Source organism: Oncorhynchus mykiss, chromosome 14, assembly GCF_057628025.1.
Source record: "Oncorhynchus mykiss isolate SJ-2025 chromosome 14, ASM5762802v1, whole genome shotgun sequence".
In the NCBI taxonomy this organism is placed as follows: domain Eukaryota; kingdom Metazoa; phylum Chordata; class Actinopteri; order Salmoniformes; family Salmonidae; genus Oncorhynchus; species Oncorhynchus mykiss.
The window spans coordinates 18019141-18040203 of record NC_143035.1 but is presented as its reverse complement, the minus strand read 5'-3'; the positions used below and the strand labels follow the sequence as shown (position 1 = coordinate 18040203).

Here is a 21063-nt window from a genome sequence, read left to right as displayed (position 1 = left end):
GGGACTAAACACCTCCTTCTGCAACTGAATCCTGAACTTCCTGATGGGTGGTAAGGGTAGGTAACAACACATCCGCCATGCTGATCCTCAAAACGTGGGCATGCTCAGTCCCCTCCTGTACTCCCTGTTCATTCATGAATGCACGGCCAGGCACGACTCAAACACCACCATTACGTTTGCTGATGACACAACAGTGGTAGGTCAGATCACCGACAATGATGAGACAGCCTATAGAGAGGAGGTCAGATACCTGACTGTGTGGTGCAAGGAGAACAACCTCTCCCTCAAGAGAGCAGGTTGAGAGCTCCAAGCACACCAAGACAGTCATGAAGAGGGCATGACAAAACCTATTCCCCCTCAGGAGACTGAAAAGATTTGGCATGGGTCCTTAGATCCTCAAACAGTTCTACAGCTGCACCATCGAGAGCATCCTGACGAGTTGCATCACTGCCTGGTATGGCAACTTCTTGGCCTCTAACCATAAGGCCCTACAGAGGGTAGTGCGTACGGCCCACTACATCCCCGTGGCCAAGCTTCCTGCCATCCTGTATCTCTATACCAGGCGGTGTCAGAGGAAGGTCCTAAAATTTTTAAAAGACTCGAGCCAGCCTAGTCATAGACTGTTCTCTCTGCTACCACACGGCAAGCGGTACCGGAGCACCAGGTATAGGTCCAAGATCTATACGTAGTCACTTTAATAACTCTACCTACATGTACATATTACCTCATCTATAAGTCTTTGCTAGGTAAAGCCCCGCCTTATCTCAGCTCACTGGTCACCCCCAATGCCAATTCCTCTTTGGCCGCCTTTCCTTCCAGTTCTCTGCTGCCAATGATTGGAACGAACTGCAAAAATCACTGAAGCATATCTCCCTCACTAACTTTAAGAACCAGCTGTCAGAGCAGCTCACAGATCACTGCACCTGTACATAACCCATCTAAATAGCCCATCCAACTACCTCATCCCCATACTGTTATTTATTTTGCTCCTTTACACCCCAGTATCTCTACTTGCACATTCATCTTCTGCACATCAGTCACTCCAGTGTTAAATATCTATATTGTAACTATTTCACCACTATGACCTATTTATTGCCTTACCTCCCTTATCCTACATCATTTGCACACACTGTATATATACTTTTTCTATTGTATTTTTGACTGTATGTTTGTTTATTCCATGTGTAACTGTGTTGTTGTTTGTGTCGCACTGCTTTGCTTTGTCTTGGCCAGGTTGCAGTTTTTTTGGGGGGTATTTTCTTAAAACTGCAGGGCTTGTAAGTACGCATTTCACTGCAAGGTCTACCTGTTGTATTCGGCGCGTGTGACAAACAAAATTTGACCAGTAACAAAGTCAACGGACAGATGAGACCAGGGACGCTGAGGCACGGGAAGGGGAAGGAGTTTCCCTACTGGAGCGTGCCGGTTGACATAGCGAGTAACGTCCTGCACCAAGGTGGGCCACCAATACTTTTCAGAGAGTGATTTTATAGTACGGGTGATCTCAGGATGTCCAGCGACAGCTGTGTGTGCCCAGGTCAACATTCTCTCCCTTATCTCTGTGGGAATGTAGATGCGCTCAGGAGGACAGTTAGTGGGAGTGGGTTCCGTTTCCATAGCCTGGCGAAAGTCCACCTCTACGTTCCAAACCACAGAGGAACAGGGCAACACATTACAAGAGGGAACAGGACAACAGGTCGGGGGACCAGTCCATGAATCTCATGAGATCAAATCAAACTGTATTAGTCACATACTCCATATACAGCAGGTATATGCAGCACCTTACTGTGAAATGCTTACTGACGAGCCCCTAACCAACAATGCAGTTTAAAAAAATATGGAAAAGAATAAGAAATAAAAGTAACAGGTAATTAAAGAGAAGCAGTAAAATAACAATAGCAAGATTAGATACAGTTGCTTTGTAAGTAGGAAAACCTGCAAAATCGGCAGTGTATCAAATACTTGTTCTCCCCACAGTACAGGGGGTTTCAGTACAGTGTGAATTTGCGGGGGCACCGCTTAGTTGAGGCAATATGTGAATGTAGGTAGAATTATTAAAGTGACTATGCATAGTTGGTAACAACAGAGAGTAGCAGCAGTGTGAAAGAGGGGGAGGGGGGTGCAAATAGTCTGGGTAGCCATTTGATTAGATGTTCAGGAGCTTTATAGCTTGGGGGTAGAAGCTGTTTAGAAGCCTCTTGGGCCTAGACTTGGCGCTCCGGTACCGCTTGCCTTGTGGTAGCAGAGAGAACAGTCTATGGCTAGGGTGGCTGGAGTCTTTGACAATTTTTATGGCCTTCTGCTGACACCGCCTGGATGGCAGTGATGTACTGGGCCGTACGCACTACCCTCTGTAGTGCCTTGCAGTCGGAGGCTGAGCAGTTGCCATACCAGGCAGTGATGCAACCCGTCAGGATGCTCTCAATGGTGCAGCTATAGAACCTTTTGAGGATCTAAGGACCCATGCCAAATCTTTTCAGACTAGGATTTGTTGTGCCCTCTTCAAGACTGTCTTGGTGTGCTTGGACCATGTTAGTTTGTTGGTGATGTAAACACCAAGGAACTTGAAGCTCTCAACCTGTTCCAACACAGCCCCGCAGATGAGAATGGAGGCGTGCTCCGTCCTCTTTTTCCTGTAGTCCACAATCATCTCCTTTGTCTTGATCACCTTGAGAGAGAGGTTGTTGTCCTTGCACAACACAGTCAGGACTCTGACCTCCTCCCTATAGCCTCATCATTGTCGGTGATCTGACCTACCACTGTTGTGTCATCAGCAAATTGAATGATGATGTTGGAGTCGTGCCTGGCCTTGCAGTCATGAGTGAACAGGGAGTACAGGAGCGGACTGAGCACGCTTCCCTGAGGGGCCCGTGTTGAGGATCAGCTTGGTGGATGCGTTGTTACCTACACTTACCACCTGGGTGCGGCCCGTTAGGAAGTCCAGGATCCAGTTGCAGAAGGAAGTGTTTAGTCCCAGGGTCCTTAGCTTATTGATGAGCTTTGAGGGCACTATGGCATTGAACGCTGAGCTGTAGTCAATGAATAGCATTCTCAGGTAGGTGTTCCTTTTGTCCAGCTGGGAAAGGGCAGTGTGGAGTGCAATAGAGATTGCATCATCTGTGGATCTGTTGGTGCGGTATGCAAATTGGAGTGGGTCTAGGGTTTTTGGGATAATGGTGTTGATGTGAGCCATGCCTTTCAAAGCACTTCATGACTATGGGTCGGTAGTCATTTAGACAGGTTACCTTAGTGTTCTTGGGCACAGTCACTATGGTGGTTTGCTTAAAACATGTTGCTATTACAGACTCGGACAGGGAGAGGTTTAAAATGTCAGTGAAGACACTTGCCAGTTGGTCAGCGCAAGCTCACAGTACACGTCCTGGTAATCCATCTGGCCCTGCGGCCTTGTGAATCTTGACCTGTTTAAAGGTCTTACTCACATCGGTTGCGGAGAGCGGAACAGCTGGTGCTCTCATGCATTTTTCAGTATTATATACAGTACCTCGAAACAAGTATTGCAGTAGTTTAGCTCGTCTGGTAGACTCGTGTCACTGGGCAGCTCTCGACTGTGCTTCCTTTTGTAGTCTGTAATGGTTTGCAAGCCCTGCCACACCCGACGGGCATCAAAGCCGGTGTAGTGCGATTCGATTTAAGTCCTTTATTGACACTTTGCCTGTTTGATGGTTCGTCGGAGGGCATAGCGGGATTTCGGGTTAGAGTCCCTGTCCTTGAAAGCGGCAGCTTCTGTTTGGGGTATGTACGTATGGTCACTGTGGGGACGACATCATCGATGCCCTTATTGATGAAGCCAATGACTCATGTGTTGTACTCCTCAATGCCATCAGAGGAATCACGGAACATATTCATCTGACCACTTTTTTATTGATCTTGTCACTGTTGCTTCCTGCATTAATTTTTGCTTGTAAGCAGGAATCAGGAGGATAGAATTATGGTCAGATTTGCTGATAGAAATTTTGTAAAATGGATTTAAGTTTCCCTGCATTAAAGTCCCCGGCTACTAGGAGCGCTGCCTCTGTGTGAGTGATTTCTTGTTTGCGTATGGCAGAATACAGCTCATTCAGTGCTGTCGTAGTGCCAGCCTCAGTCTGTGGTGTTATGCAAACAGCTACAAAAAATATAGATAATGTGTCCTACAGCTTATCATGAGATACTCTACCTCAGGTGAGCAATAGCTCAAGACTTCCTTAGATACCGTACACCAGCTGTTATTTACAAAAATACATAGTCCGCCGCCCCTTGTCTTACCAGACGCAGCTGTTCTATAGCTGTTGTATAACCAGCCAGCTGTTCGTTAATTGTGTCGTCGTTCAGCCACGACTCTGTGAAGCATAAAATATTATAGTTTTGAATGTCCCGTTGGTAGTTTAATCTTCCTCATAGGTCATCGATTTTCATTCTCCAAAGATTGCACTTTTGCTAGCAGAATGGAAGGAAGTGGGGGTTTATTCAATCGCCTACAAATTCTCAGAAGTCAGCCCACCCTCTGGCCCCTTTTTCTCTACCTCTTCACACAAATTATGGGGATCTGGGCCTGTTCCCGAGAAAGCAGTATATCATTCACGTCGGACTCGTCAGACTCGTTAAAGGAAAAAAAGGATTCTGCCAGTCTGTGGTGAGTAATCGCAGTCCTGATGTCCAGATATTATTTTCGGTCATAAGAGACGGTAGTGGCAACATTATGTACAAAATAAGTTACAAACAACGCAAATATACAAACAAAAAAAACACAATCGGTTGGGGACACGTAAAACGTCAGCCTTCTTCTCTGATGCCATCTTATGGTGGCATTATGGTGTTGGAGCTAAGGAAGCCATGGAGCCATGATCTTGTGAGCTGGTGCACTAGTGATGAAAGAAAGGGATGTTTTCCTGATGAATGGACTTCACGGTGAGGTTGAGTGGTGTACTGACGTGTGTGATGGTTCCGGATGGACCGGAATCCACTAGCGCTGTAGAAACAGTACATGAGGGACAGCCAGCTAGTGTGATCAACACTAAAAAGGGTTTAACAGAAACTGATGAAGATGGGATACTCACACCTGCCCAGGGAGGTGGAAGATAACGCGACCGTCCCTCTGCTCTTGTGGATACCGATTTGGGATATACCAGACACTGCTAAAGCCCCTTGACCACAATAGAGACAGAGCCTCCGATGTCTCCGTCTGCATCGCTCTATCCCGGGAAGGCAAGTGACCACTGCCTCCGTAGGTTTCAGCTCTGCTACAGAGTATTCACTGAGGGAGGCTGAGGGAGATGTGGGTACCAATGCTCCCAAAGTAGATTATCCAACCGGATGGCCATCGCGATGAGTGCGTCCAAGGAGAGGTTGTCGTCCCGACATGCCAGTTCCGTTTGGACCTCCTCTCACAGTCCTCTTTGGGAATAGCGTACGGAGCGCCGGCTCATTCCATCCGCTGGATGCTGCTACTGTCCAGAAGGTGAGCGCGTACTCTGCAGAGGCCTTGTCATCCTGCCATAGTTGGAGTAGGCGCTCATAGTTGGAGTAGCCATGAACCCCCTCAAACGAAGCCAGCTCCTCCTCTCCTCTCCCCCAGACGGCCGTGGCCCACTCCAACGCCCGCCCAGTCAGCAGAGTAATGACCATGGCTACCTTGGGGGCTCCCCTCTGACAAGGACAAACAGGCATCGCTGACCTGGGCGGACTGATGTGCTGGCTCGCTGGTTCGACTGGTGGCAGAGCATCCTCCGCTAGTGGGAGGCAATGCCTCTCGGGCATGGTCGAGATGTGGAACACTGCGAAGAACCTCTTCCATAGCCGTGCCTGGTTGCGCCAGCTAGTCGTGGTGCTTACGAAGTAGCTATCCCTGTTCATCCACTGTCTGGGAGATGTCCTGATTTCCTGCTGCTTCCATTTGGTGAGTATTCTGTTCCGTGGATGCTGGGAGTCTGGAAGCAAGTGCCGGTGGTGAGTTTAATAATAAACGGAACATGGAACAATACAAGATAGACGAGCAGAGTACAGACATGAAACACATAGTTAATACTGCCTGGACAATGGAACTAAGGGAATGACAGATATAGTGGAGGTAATCAGTGAAGTGATGGAGTCCAGGTGTGCCTGTTGATGAAGTGCAGGTGGGCGTAATGATGAATGCCAGCTGCACGTAATGATGGGTTGCCAAGAACAGTGGTTAGTGAACCGGTAACGTTGAACACCAGACGGAGGAGCAGGAGTAGATGTGACAAGAGCATTCTGCAGCGATACACCATCCCATCTGGTTTGCACTTAGTGTTACTATGATTTGTTTTTCAACAGGACAATGACCCAACACACCTCCAGGCTGTGTAAGAGCTATTTGACCAAGAATGAGAGTGTTGGAGTGCTTCATCATATGACCTGGCCACCACAATCACCCGACCTCAACCCAATTGAGATGGGTTGGGATGAGTTGGACCCAGAGTGAAGGAAAACCAGCCACCAAATGCTCAGAATATGTGAGAACTCCTTCATGACTGTTGGAAAAGCATTGCAGGTGAAGCTGGTTGAGAGAATGCCAAGAGTGTGCAAAGTTGTAAAGGGTGGCTACTTTGAAGAATCTCTATTAAATATATTTGGATTTGTTTCACACTTTTTTGGTTACTACATGATTCCATATGTGTTATTTCATAGTGTTGATGTCTTCACTAGTATTCTACAATGTAGAAAATAGTAAAAATAAAGAAAAACCCTTGAATGAGTAGGTGTTCTAAAACTTTTGACTGGTACTGTACCTAAATACTGCCAACATCCATCTGTCCATCCATCCATCCACACATTTAATATTTGAGGGTATTGATAGATTGACAGAGCATGAACAAGGCGTCCTGTCATTCATGTTATGACTCGGGGCAGCCAAACGCAAGAGCGTTTACTGGCGGAAATCACGAGAGGAAAGGGTAGCTTGGCCTGGCTTCGGCCTGGCTTCTCTCTGAGCATTCCTCGGGCGCTGGAAGGCCCCACTGAACAGCAGCACTTTTTCCCTGTGGTAAACCAGCGCTACTGGAACCTCAGGCCATGGGGGTAGCAGTTGAGTTTATATTTAAACAAGCAATAATTCCTCTTTACCACTTCCATGGAAAGGGGTAAAAATAAGACCCGGTCTGTAATTCACGGTGAAGAAGTTGTTATAACACAGCATGGCTCGGAGGAAAGAGGATCTCTGAATGGGGAGAGAAAAAAGGAAAACAAACTGAAATGCCATTGTCTCCCTAAATGTCAGCATCAGTGTGATCCGTTTTTTACACTCCAGTAAGTTGGCCTTTACGGAACTGAGGTCCATTGTGCCTTCACACTTACTGTGAGACAATGAGTAGTCATGAAATTCCATTTGAGAGAGAGAGACACCACAGAGCCCCAGGACAGCAACACAATTAGACCCAACCAAATCATTAGAGAACTAAAAATGATTACTTGACACATTGGAAAGAATTAACAAAATAAACACTGAAAACTAGAATGCTATTTGGCCCTAAACAGACAATACACCGCGGCAGAATACCTAAACAATGTGACCGAACAAAATTAAGTAAAGCTTGACTATGTACAGACTCAGTGAGCATAGCCTTGCTATTGAGAAAGGCCGCCATAGGCAGACCTGGCTCTCAAGAGAAAACCGTCTATGTGCAAACTGCCTACAAAAATAAGGTGGAAACTGAGCGCACTTCCTAACCTGCCAAATGTATGACCATATTCGAGACACATATTTCCCTCAAACCCGCAACGAATTTTAAAACAAATCAAATTTTGATAAACTCCCATATCTATTGGGTAAAATACCACAGTGTGCCATCACAGCAGCAAGATGTGTGACCTGATGCCACAAGAAAAGGGCAACCAGTGAAGAACAAACACCATTGTAAATACAACACATATTTATGTTTATTCATTTTCCATTTTCTACCTTAACTATTTGCACATCGTTACAACACTGTATATAGCCATAATATGACATTTGAAATGTCTCTATTCTTTTGGAACTTTTGTGAGTGCAATGTTTACTGTAAATGTTTTATTGTTTATTTCACTTTTGTTAACTATTTCACTTGCTTTGGCACTTTTGTTTGATCTAATTCACTTGCTTTGGCACTGCAAACAAATGTTTCCCATGCCAATAAGCCCTTGAGAGAGAGAGACTAGTGAAAGCATATGACTGGCAATGCCATGCAGGGTTCCCAAGAGACTAAGAACCTATTTTTATTCCAACCTCAATTGCAGTGTGGTTGATGGCACAGAAAGGTAACTTTTACTGCAGTGGGCTAGATCAGGGTCACCCAGAGTGTTTCTTGGTAGTCTTAAACACATCTACTTTGAAACAAAGTATGCACCTCACACACATGGACCATGTCAGATATACACTGAGTGTACTAAACATGTTTGCAGCATGAATGTACCGCCAACCAGTCTGCAGCAGCTGCGTGATGCCATCGCCTCAGCATGGAGCAACATTCCTGTGGAAGAACGTTTCCGACATCTTGTGTAGAATGTCCTGAAGAAATTAAGCTGTTTTGGTGGCAAAGGGGGGTCCGACCCGGTAGTACTATAGATGGCTGTACCTAATAAACTGTCCGGATAGTGAATGTAATACACTATATATAAAAAAAAGTATGTGGACACCCGTTCAAATTAGTGGATTCAGCTATTTCAGCCATGCACGTGTATAAAATCGATCTCCATAGACAAACATTGGCAGTAGAATGGCTTTACTGAAGAGCTCAGTGATTTTCAAAGTGCCACCGTCATAGGACGTCACCTTTCCAACAAGTCAGTTTGTCAAATGTATGCCCTACTTGAGCTGCCCCGGGCAACTTTAAGTGCTGTTATTGTGAAGTGGAAATGCCTTGGAGCAACAAAGGCTCAGACGCGAGGCGGTAGGCCACACAAGCAAACAGAATGGGGCAGCCGAGTGCTGAAGCGCATAACACTTAACAATCGTCTGTCCTCGGTTGCAACTCTCACTACCGAGTTCTAAACTTCCTCTGGAAGCAACGTCAGCACAATAACTGTTTGTCGGGAGCTTCATGAAATGCGTTTCCATGGCATGCCTAAGATCACCATGTGCAATGCCAAGCGTTGGTTGGAGTGGTGTAAAACTCACCACCATTGGATTCTGGAGCAGTGGGAATGCGTTCTCTGGAGTGATGAATTGTGCTTCTCCATCTGGTAGCCCGACGGACGAATCTGGGAGAGCGATACCTGCCCGAATGCACATTGCCAACTGTAAAAGTTTGGTGGAGGAGGAATAAAGGTCTGGAGCTGTTTTTCATGGTTCGGACGAGGCCCCTTACTTTCAGTGAAGGGAAATCGTAACACTACAGCATACAATGACATTCTAGACGATTCTGTGCTTCCAACTGTGTGGCAACAGTTTGAGGAAGGCCCTTTCCTGTTTTAGCATGACAATGCCCCCGTGCACAAAGCGACATACAGAAATGGTTTGTCGAGATCGGTGTGGAAGAACTTGACTGGCCTGCACATAGCCCAGACCTCAACCCAATCGAATACCTTAGGATGAATTGGAATGCCAACTGCGAGCCAGGCCTAATCGCCCAACATCAGTGCCCGACCTCACTAATGCTCTCATTGCTGAATGGAAGCAAGTCTCCACAGCAATGTTCCAACGACTAGTGAAAAGCCTTCCCAGAAAAGTGGAGGCTGTTAAAGCAGCAATGGGGTGACATACTCCATATTAATACTCATGATTTTGGAATGAGATGTTCGACGAGCATGTGTCCACATACCTTTGATCATGTAGTGTGTGCATGTATTTATGTAATATTCTGTAACAATATATCCACTTATTTATGCAATATTTGTATAATATTTCCCAGCATTAGAGCTGAACACATTCCTCTACAATATGCAATCCTGCAAGAAAGTGACAATAGCTTGCTCAATGAGATTGCGCTTCAAGGTTTTTGATGGATACATTGTCCTGGATTCATAAAGTCCTGTCAGACATTCTTCAGTGCTTCCTGACATAATACATGTGCATGTACAGCACATACCTCAGATGTCTAGTTCAGTTCACTTCTCACTCTTCACATCGTCAATTCCTCTGTCGTTTCTGGCAGGAGTTGCTGTCCCTCGTCTGCCTGCTAAGCTAGTTTCCTTCTAAAAGATGGACACAGCCTGCAACCAATTTGAAACACCTTTTAGTGATGGCTGCAGAATACAATAGATTATATTCTGTGTCTGGGTTTTATATCCCTTGAGATGAATTCTTACCCGATGAAGTTGTGGCTAAGATAAAAGACTAAGTATCAGGCAACACAAGAAAAGAGTTAGATTGTGAACATGTTAACTGCAGTTATGAGGCAAAATATTTGCAGGGTTGCTAAGGAGAGGTCATAGCTTAGCTATGTCAATGGGAGGCGAGTTGATAACTTGCACATTTTGATAACCATGCAAATAATTGGCTGAAAACACAAAAGTAATCTTTGACTCGGTTCCATCACATGTATTTAGGTTATATTGATTTTTAATACAAATACAATTGTGTTGTCTGCGGGTGCTGTTAGAGTTCCAAATATAGGAAACTTTCACTTACCAGTCAAAAGATTGTACAAACCTACTAATTCAAGTGTTTTTCTCTATTTGTGGTATTTGTACTCTTTATTTCTACATTGTAGAACAGTAGTGAAGACATCACAACTATGAAAAAACATATGGAATCATGCAGTAACCAAAAAAGTGTTAAATATAACATATATTTTGATTGGTTTGAGATTATTCAGAGTAGCCACCCTTTGCCTTGATGAGAGCTTTGCAAACTCTTGGCATTCTCTCAACCAGCTTCATGAGGTAGCCACCTGGAATGCATTTCAATTAACAGGTGTGCCTTGTTAAAAGAAAGAAAGAAATTCCACAAATTAACATTTAAATGCATTTGAACCAATCAGTTGTGATGTGACAAGGTAGCGGAGGTATACAGAAGATAGCCCTATTTGGTAAAAGTCCTTATTATGGAAAAAACAGTTCAAATAAGCAAGGAGAAACAAGAGTCCATCATTACTTTAAGACATGAAGGTCAGTCAATCCAGAAAATTTCAAGAACTTTGAAAGTTTCTTCAAGTGCTGTCGCAAAAGCCATTAAGCGCTATGATGAAACGGATTCTCATGAGGATCGCCACAGGAAAGGAAGACCCAGAGTTACCAGCCTCAGAAATTGCAGCCCAAATAAATGCTTCACAGAGTTCAAGTAACATACACATCTCAACATCAACTGATCTGAGGAGACTGCGTGAATCAGGCCTTAATGGGTGAATTGCTAAAAAAAACACTACTAAAGGACAGCAATAAGAAGAAGAGACTTGCTTGAGCCAAGAAACACAAGCAATGGACAGTAGACTGGAGGAAATCTATCCTTTAGTCTGATGAATTCGTTTTTTGTTCCAACCGCTGTGTCTTAATGAGATGCAGAGTAGGTGAACGAATGATCTCTGCAATGTGTAGTTTCCACCGTAAAGCATGGAGGAGGAGGTGTGATGGTGCGTTGCTGGTGACACTGTCAGTGATATATTTAGAATTCAAGTCAAACTTAACCAGCATGGCTACCACAGCATTCTACAACAATTTGCCATCCCATCTGGTTTGTGCTTAGTGTGACTATAATTTGTTTTTCACCAGGACAATGACCTGACACACCTCCAGGCAGTTTAAGGGCTATTTGACCAATAAGGAGAGTGATGGAGTGCTGTATCAGATGACCTGCCCTCCACAATCACCCAACCTCAACCCAATTGAGATAGTTTGGGATGAGTTGGACCGCAGAATGAAGGAAAAGTAGCCAACAAGTGCTCAGCATATGTGGGAACTCCTTCAAGACTTTTGGAAATGCTTTCCAGGTGAAGCTGGTTGAGATAATGCCAAGAGTGTGCAAAGCTGTCATCAAGGCAAAGTGTGGTTACTTTGATGAATCTCAAATATATTTAGATTATATTTAACACTTTTTTGGTAACTACGTGATTCCATATGTGTCATTTCATAGTTTTGATGTCTTCACTATTATTCTACAATGTAGAAAATAGTAAAAATAAAGAAAAATCCTTGAATGAGTAGATGTGTCCAAACTTTTGACTGGTACTGTATATTTGGAAAGAACCTTCTTTGCTGCTCTATCTACCATCCCATAATAGATGACAGCTTCTGCTACACCTGAACACTTCAAACTTCTGAGGAAAAACTAAAGTTACCCGACGACCAGATTCTCGATACCAGTTTAACGTCTTCAGAGAATTCATGCCTATCAAAAGTTATGCTGGCCCTTTTAAGTGCTTTGTTCCCCAATGCCTTTAGTCTGGCCTCTCAGCTCCTTCCCGAAGCTTTATTCACTGCATTTCATCTGTCTCTGAAGGAGTGCTTGACTGCCACTTATGAGGCTGTGCCTATGGAGTGCCGTTAATTGGAGGACTGTAGCACCGTCAACATTCACAAGCTGTTAATGGTTTCCATTCCACACTTATACCCAGTGCCAAGTCCAGGCAACAGTAACTGGATTCAAATAGCGAGCAAAAGTATCCAGTTATTTCTTATAGAAAGCAGTGCCTTGGACTACAGGAAAATAAGGTCTGAACAGGCCCCCATTTATATCGATGGGGCTGAAGTGGAGCAGGTCGAGAGTTTTAAGTTCCTTGGTGTCCACATCACTAATAAACTATTATGGTCCAAACACACCAAGACAGTGGTGAAGAGGGCACAACAACACCTTTTCCCCCTCAGGAGACTGAAATGATTTGGGATTGGTCCCCAGATCCTCAAACAGTTACACAGCTGCACTATCGAGAGCATCCTGACCGGTTGCATCACCGCCTGATATGGCAACTGCTCGGTATCTGACCATAAGGTGCTACAGAGTGTAGTGCATATGGCCCAATACATCACTGGGGCCAAGCTTCGTGCCATCCAGGACCTATGTACCAGACTCCAGTCACCCAAGTCGTAGACTGTTATCTCTGCTACCGCACGGAAAGCAGGTCCAAAAAGCTCCTTAACAGTTTCTACCCGCAAGCTATAAGCCTGCTGAACAATTAATCAAATGGACACCCAGACCATTTACAATGACACCCCAATCCCTATTTACTCAGTACCGGGCACCCTGTATATAGCCCCGTTATTGTTATGTAATTCTACAGTGTTACTTTTTATTTTACTTTATTTTATATTGTAAATATATACAGTTGAAGTCAGAAGTTTACATACACCTTAGCCAAATACATTAGAACTCAGTTTTTCACAATTCCTGACATTTAATCCTAGTAATAATTCCCTGTCTTAGGTCAGTTAGGATCACCACTTTATTTTAAGAATTTAAATGTCAGAATAATAATGATTTATTTAAGCTTTTATTTCTTTCATCACATTCCCAGTGGGTCAGAAGTTTACATACACTCAAGTAGTATTTGGTAGCATTGCCTTTAAATTGTTAACTTGGGTCAAATGTTTTGGGTAGCCTTCCACAAGCTTCCCACAATAAGTTGGGTGAATTTTGTCCCATTCCTCCTGACAGAGCTGGTGTAAGTGAGTCAGGTTTGTAGGCCTCCTTGCTCGCACATGCTTTTTCAGTTCTGTCCACAGATTTTCTATAGGATTGAGGTCAGGGCTTTGTGATTGCCACTCCAATACCTTGACTTTGTTGTTCTTAAGGCATTTTGCCACAACTTTGGAAGTATGCTTGGGGTCATTGTCCATTTGGAAGACCGATTTGCAACCAAGCTTCAACTTCCTGACTGATGTCTTGAGATGTTGCCTCAATATATCCACATCATTTTACTTCCTCATGACGCCATCTATTTTGTGAAGTGCACCTGTCCCTCCTGCAGCAAAGCACCCCCACAACATGATGCTGCCACCCCTGTGCTTCATGGTTGGGAGAGTGTTCTTCGGCTTGCAAGCCTCCCCCTTTTCCTCCAAACATAACGATGGTCATTATGGCCAAACAGTTCTATTTTTGTTTCATCAGACCAGAGGACATTTCTCCAAAACGTATGATCTTTGTCCTCATGCGCAGTTGCAAACCGTAGTCTGGCTTTTTTATGGCGGTGGCTTCTTCCTTGCTGAGCGGTCTTTCAGGTTATGTTGATATAGGACTCATTTTACTGTGGATATAGATATTTGTATACCTGTTTCCTCCAGCATCTTCAGAAGGTCCTTTGCTGTTTTTCTGGGATTGATTTACATTTTTCCCACCAAAGTACGTTCATCTCTAGGAGACAGAACGCGTCTCCTTCCTGAGCGGTAAGATGGCTGCGTGGTCCCATGGTGTTTATACTTGCTTACCATTGTTTGTACAGATGAACGTGGTTCCTTCAGCCGTTTGTAAATAATTGCTCCCAAGGATGAACCAGACTTCTGGAGGGCTTCACATTTTTTTTTTTCCCATGATGTCAAGCAAAGAGGCACTGAGTTTGAAGGTGGGCCTTGAAATACATCCACAGGTATATCTCCAAATGACGCAAATGATGTCAACTAGCCTAACAGAAGCTTCTAAAGCCATGACATAATTTTCTGGAATTTTCCAAGATGTTTTAAAGGCACAGTCAACTTAGTGTATGTAAACTTCTGACCCACTGGAATTGTGATACACTGAATGATAAGTGAAATAATCTGTCTGTAAACAATTGTTGGAAAAATTACTTGTATCATGCACAAAGTAGACTTGCCAAAACTATAGTTTGTTAACAAGACATTTGTGGAGTGGTTGAAAAACAAGTTTTAATGACTCCAACCTAAGTGTATTTAAACTTCCGACTTCAACTGCATATATACAGCGGCAAGAAAAAGTATGTGAACCCTTTGGAATTACCTGGATTTTTTTATTTGATTTTTCTTGTCTGTATTGAATACATAATGTAAACATTCACAGTGTAGGTTGGAAAGAGTATGTGAACCCCTAGGCTAATGATTTATCCAAAAGCTAATTGGAGTCTGGGGTCAGCTAACCTGGAGTACAATCATTGAGATGATATTAGAGATGTTGGTTAGAGCTGCCCTGCCCTATAAAAAAACACTCACAAATTTGAGTTTGCTATTCACAAGAAGCATTGCCTGATGTGAATCATGCCTTGAACAAAAGGGATCTCAGAAGACCCACGATTAAGAATTGATGATTTGCTTGAAGCTGGAAAGAGTTACAGAATATCTAAAAGCCATGATGTTCATCAGTCCACGGTAAGACAAATTGTCTTTCAGTACTGTTGCTACTCTTCCTAGGAGTGGCTGTACCGCAAAGATGGCTGCAAGAGCATAGCGCAGAATGCTCAATGAGGTTAAGAAGAATCCTAGAGTGTTAGCTAAAGACTTACAGAAATCTCTGGAACATGCTAACATCTCTGTTGACGAGTCTACGATACGTACAACACTAAACAAGAATGGTGTTCTTGACTGGACAATACGGGAGAAAGCCACTGCTGCCCCCAAAACAACTGCTGCATGTCTGAAGTTCGCAAAAGTGCAACTGGATGTTCCACAGCGCTACTGGCTAAATATTCTGTGGACAGTTGAAACTAAAGTTGAGTTGTTTGGAAGGAACACACAACACTATGTGTGGAGAGAAAAAGGCACAGCACACCAACATCAAAATCTCATCCCAACTGTAAAGTATGGACAAGGGAGCATCATCATGGTTTGGAGCTGCTTTTCTGCCTCAGGGCCTGGACAGCTTGCTATCATAGACGGGAAAATGAATTCCCAAGTTTATCAAGACATTTTGCAGGAGAATATAAGTCTATCTTTCCACCAATTGAAGCTCAACAGAAGTTGGGTGATGCAACAGGACAACGACCCAAAAAACATAAGTAAATCAGCAACAGAATGGCTTCAACAGAAGAAAATATGCCTTCTGGAGTGGCCCAGTCAGAGTCCTGACCTCAACCCGATTGAGATGCTGTGGCATGACCTCAAGAGAGTGGTTCACACCAGACATACAAAGAATATTGATGAACTGAAACAGTTTTGTGAAGAGGAATGGTCCAAAATTCCTCCTGACCGTTGTGCAGGTCTGATCCGCAACTACAGAAACGTTTGGTTGAGGTTATTGCTGTCACAGGAGGGTCAACTAGTTATTAAATCCAAGGGTTCACATACTTTTTCGACCCTGCACTGTGAATGTTTACACGGTGTGTTCACTAAAGACATGAAAACAAATAATTGTTTGTGTGTTATTAGTTTAAGCAGACTGTGTTTGTCTATAGTTGTGACTTAGATGAAGATCATATCAAATTTTATGACCAATTTATGCAGAAGTCCAGGTCATTCCAAAGGGTTCACCTACTTTGTCTTGCCACTGTATATATATTTTTTAAATTTTACCCCTTTTTCTCCCTAATTTTGTGGTATCCAATTGGTAGTTACGGTCTTGTCTCATCAGTGCATTTGCATAAACAACATTTTCCGACCTCTGCCTTAGCCATGTTGCTTAACTCTGTAGCCTTCCTCTCTAATCATATCATGCAGTGGCAGCACCAAAGTGAGTGCTGACTGTAATATCAGCATGTATTATGTTGTCAGTGAATCAGAACAGACATTCCTGTATCGTTGCCATTATTCAGTGTGACAATGCCAATCCAGTAGTAGGTCATTTTCACTGATTCATTCCGTATCTCTTTACGCTGTCAAATCAAATCCCTGTTTCTCCTTTTATGACGCAGCTCAAGATTTCTTTCTATTTACTGTTTGTCATGTAGGTTATTAGATATAAGTAACATAATACAAATGTGCTTTGTCAAAGCTTTTCATACACTGTGACAATATAGGGATTTGATATCATTAGTAATTCATGTACCAAATAAAGTTACACTTTCAGTGCTGAAGTGTCAATATTATCAGTGCTCGCTTGCATTATCAGTGCTCGCTTGCATTATGCAGTCATGAGTGAACAGGGAGTACATGAGCGGACAGAGCACGCTTCCCTGAGGGGCCCCTGTGTTGAGGATTAGCTTGGCGGATGTGTTGTTACCTACCCTTACCACCTGGGGGTGGCCTGTCAGGAAGTCCAGGATACAGTTGCAGAGGGAGGTGTTTAGTCCCAGGGTCCTTAGCTTATTGTTGAGCTTTGAGGGCACTATTGTGTTGAACGCTGAGCTGTAGTCAATGAATAGCATAATTTTGTCCAGGTGGGAAAGGGCAGTGTGTAGTGCAATAGAGATTGCACCATCTGTGGATCTGTTGGTGCGGTATGCAAATTGGAGTGGGTCTAGGGTTTCTGGGATAATGGTGTTGATGTGAGCCATGACCAGCCTTTCAAAGCACTTCATGGCTACAGACGTGAGTGCTACGGGTCGGTAGTCATTTAGGCTGGTTACCTTAGTGTTCTTGGGCACAGGTACTATGGTGGTCAGCTTAAAACATGTTGATATTACAGACTCGGGCAGGGAGAGATTGAAAATGTCAGTGAAGACACTTGCCAGTTGGTCAGAGCATGCTCGCAGTACACGCCCTGGTAATCCATTTGTCCCCACGGCCTTGTGAATGTTGACCTGTTTAAAGGTCTTAATCACATCAGCTGTGGAGAGCGTGATCACACAGTCTTCCGGAACAGCTGGTGCTCTCATGCATGTTTCAGTGTTACTTGCATCGAAGCGAGCATAGAAGTAGTTTAGCTCATCTGGTAGGCTCGTGTAACTGGTCAGCTCTCAGCTGTGCTTCCCTTTGTAGTCTGTAATGGTTTGCAAGCCTTGCCGCATCCGACGAGTGTCAGAGCCGCGGAACTTCTCCGTCTCCCTGAAGGAGGAGCTCAAGAGGACGGACATTCCGTGTCTTAGGCAGATATCAGTCAGAGAAAACAAACAATACCGCCCCTCATTGTAACAGAAATAAGTCTCAGCTTAAACCTTGTTGCTACTGAAGTTATGTCTGGATGGAAATCTATCTAAGTGAAGAGCTGTGGAGTCTATAGAGCTATAGAGATACCAAAATGAAGCTTTGATGTTCAGTTTTGTAATGCACTGTAGCACAATCACTCATTAAGTAAATCTTATCTTACTTTTCAGGGGTTTTGCCTGTAATACCTGTATAATTCTGTTTAAACCTCTGATTCAATGCGGTTATTGAATGGGGCTCTAAAATAATCCATTAAATGATGCTTAATTCAGTTAGGTCATGAAGCTGAAGTCTAACAACATTTTTCCCCCGTCTTCCCTTGTGCCGGTTTTCTTTAGAGTGTATTGAAGCCCGAGGTAACTCCAGCTCCATCTCTGCAGAACTCAGATGCGTTGTCTGAGGCCGTGGCTGGCCTCAGCACCGTGGAGGAGGTCATGAAGTATCTGGAGCCCGAGAGATGGCAGCAGGACATGGAAGACCTGTACAAGCCCACTTGGCACATCCTGGGAAAGTCATTCCTACACAACAAGAAATCCAGAGGTACAACTGGGGTTGTAGTGATAGGAATTGCAGTGGAAGAAAAGTCTGTCATGTTGAGATAGAGGGAAAAACAGATGCAGTTGAGCAAAGAACTTTTAACTTTTTCAAGACAGTTTTACCATTTTGGAAATTGCAATTTAACGTCAGCTTAGCAATTGCTGCCCCTTCTTTGGAATTTAGTACACTGTGTTTAATAATTTTAGGCTGACGTGATGAGATTAAACTATTTCTTGAACAGGGGTGGATCTCAACCTGTTGAGAGAAGAGGTGAAACTGTACAGCTGCACGCCGCGCAACTTCTCCGTCTCCGTAAGGGAGGAGCTCAAGAGGACGGATGCCATCTTCTGGCCTAGCTGCCTCCTGGTGAAGCGCTGCGGGGGTAACTGTGCCTGCTGCTCACACCGCTGCTTCGACTGTCAGTGTGTGCCCACCCGGGTAGTCAACAAGTACCATGAGGTAAAAATGTGGCATACGTAGCGCTGCGAAGTTCAGAGGTTTGAATATTCCTGGAATCAGGAGGGAATACACTGGAAATCCAGGAATCTTCCAACCATGATTTCTGGAAAACCTGGACATTTTGGGAAAGTTATCAAAAGTTTGCATTTCTAGACAAGGGTCATTAAAAGTACCTACCTGGTAAGAATATGTGCTACCTATACAAGAAGTTCATTCTTTTTCAGAAAGATAGCGATAATAAACCCAAGCTAAATTACATCCTGTTATTTGGTGGTTGAAATGTGTCATTGATGTATAACAAATGTAGCCTATCATGGAGACATTTCTGCCATGTAGCTAATTGAAGCATATGATGTGTAAATGTGTTTGCTGTTGTTTTTGGTGGAGGGCAACTCTCAATCTGCTTTCTGGTTCGCCGCCCTCTGTAGGTTCTCCTGCTGAAGCACCGAAGCGGGGGCCGAGGCCTGCAGAAGTCCATGACCGATGTGCCAATGGAACACCACGAAGAGTGTGCCTGTGTGTGCAAAGATGACTGGGACTGATCTCAGACCTGTGTACTGGAGTCACCGGCATCCCAGGAGACGCTTGAAACTGCACGCGTCTTACAGCGTCTCCCAGCCAATCCTCGTTCCCTTGTTAATTGGACGAGTTTAAAAACTGACTGGAACTACTTCATTTGTGGATGGATCTGGTCGCTGTGGAGGACCTGTAGTTGACTTTGAGTGCATTGAAGAGACAGGAGATAGATAGACTGCACTGGAATGATGGACCAATCTTAATCATTCTTTAATCCCTTTGCTTCTGAGATTTCTTTGTGCTTTTTTTGTGCAAAATACCTTTAAGGTGTCTTGTGAAAATTCAACACGTGGCCAGGGAGTATCTTAGAAATTGGACTCCTCTTCATTCAAGCACCTTTCTGTACATAAGTGAGCTGCCTTCAGGCCAATTCCTCTGCTACTTTATAATCCCATCAAGGATCACTGTTTATCAGTGATTCCCCACTTCTTTTCCCCATTTTCCCACTGATTAGATCTCTGGAGTGAAATAGTGGTAATAATGTTGAACTGTCATACTGGTGCAAACTGTTATGTGTAAATGTTTCATTTTCATGGTTCTTCTGTCCTGTCATATTTTTCTACCAAAGATACTTGTATTCAGTGAGGAGATAGTTGCACACTTAGACCAAGATGCATTTCAACGTACATAGCGTCTCTGCAAAGGTGTAAAAATCTGCTTGCTTTAGAACTTCATATAACCCCAATTAGTGAGTGGAAGAATAGATTCATGCATATTAGATATTTATTTGTTCAATGAAAGGGAATTTAATGCCCAATATGCTTTTTTTGTAAGCTGAAATGAATTGTAGTTTCTCATTCATTTGTACAGTAGTTGAGTGTTGTTCTTCAATATTATTCTTTTATATGTTTGTCCACGTCATATGGGTGTGTTCTCTTCTCTACCAAAGTATTTAACATGACCTTTTAGGATGTATGTTGTTGTATCTGACGATATAAATAAATCAGTCAGTGTTTTACTGGAGATAGGTACTTGTATTTTGACATAGCCCCCTGCAATATAAGGACTTTCATTTGGTCTCACAAGATAAAGCTTCTGTTTTTCATAGATATTGGAATGGTCTGATTGGTATCATTAGGGAATTTTGACTGAGGAAATTACATTTGGGGGCAGATGGCTCCACATCAAAGTCATCTATCAGAATAAGATGATGGTCATAGGCATGTACTGTATATGGCTCTATCAGTAGGTCTGTTGTGACACCGTATACACTTCATAGACAAAGTATCAACACACCACTGTCAGATATCAGTGTAAGTAGCTGTTTTATGCACAATTCATCTAGGAACCCTACTCATGTTCCTCAATTAATGAGGTTGGAAAATAAACAAACTATTTCATTCATGGTTGTTGTTTAATGACGGAATGGCTAAGGTAACGGATGATTGGATCCATTGTGTAGAGTTTATTGTCGCTCTATAACAAAACAATTAAGATAACCTCTCTCCACATTCATTAAATAAATGGGAAAGGCATGACCATTAAAGAGCAACTGCTCCTAAAAAGCAACTTCTCGTTTTGATAAAGGCCTATGTGGCATTGATATCACTCAGAAACATTTATTCTAGTGTCAAAATTGATTCAAGTGTAAATATAATAATATTGTTTTATTATAAAATTGTACCATAACAGTTTTCCTTGGGTTGAGTATATTTC

The 21063-nt window shown here is 43.5% G+C and overlaps 1 protein-coding gene across 1 annotated transcript in view; it reads left to right on the top strand.

Moving 5' to 3' along the window:
* The window catches only part of LOC110488931 (platelet-derived growth factor C), a 71562-nt gene extending 50813 nt beyond the window's left edge, over window positions 1-20749 (top strand). The window contains exons 4-6 of the mRNA XM_021561406.3: window positions 18174-18375; window positions 18614-18831; window positions 19260-20749. Coding sequence (XP_021417081.2) covers window positions 18174-18375; window positions 18614-18831; window positions 19260-19373 — 534 coding nt within the window. The 3' untranslated portion in view covers window positions 19374-20749. The remainder of the gene's footprint in view (window positions 1-18173; window positions 18376-18613; window positions 18832-19259) is intronic.
* The last annotated feature ends 314 nt before the right edge of the window (window positions 20750-21063 follow it).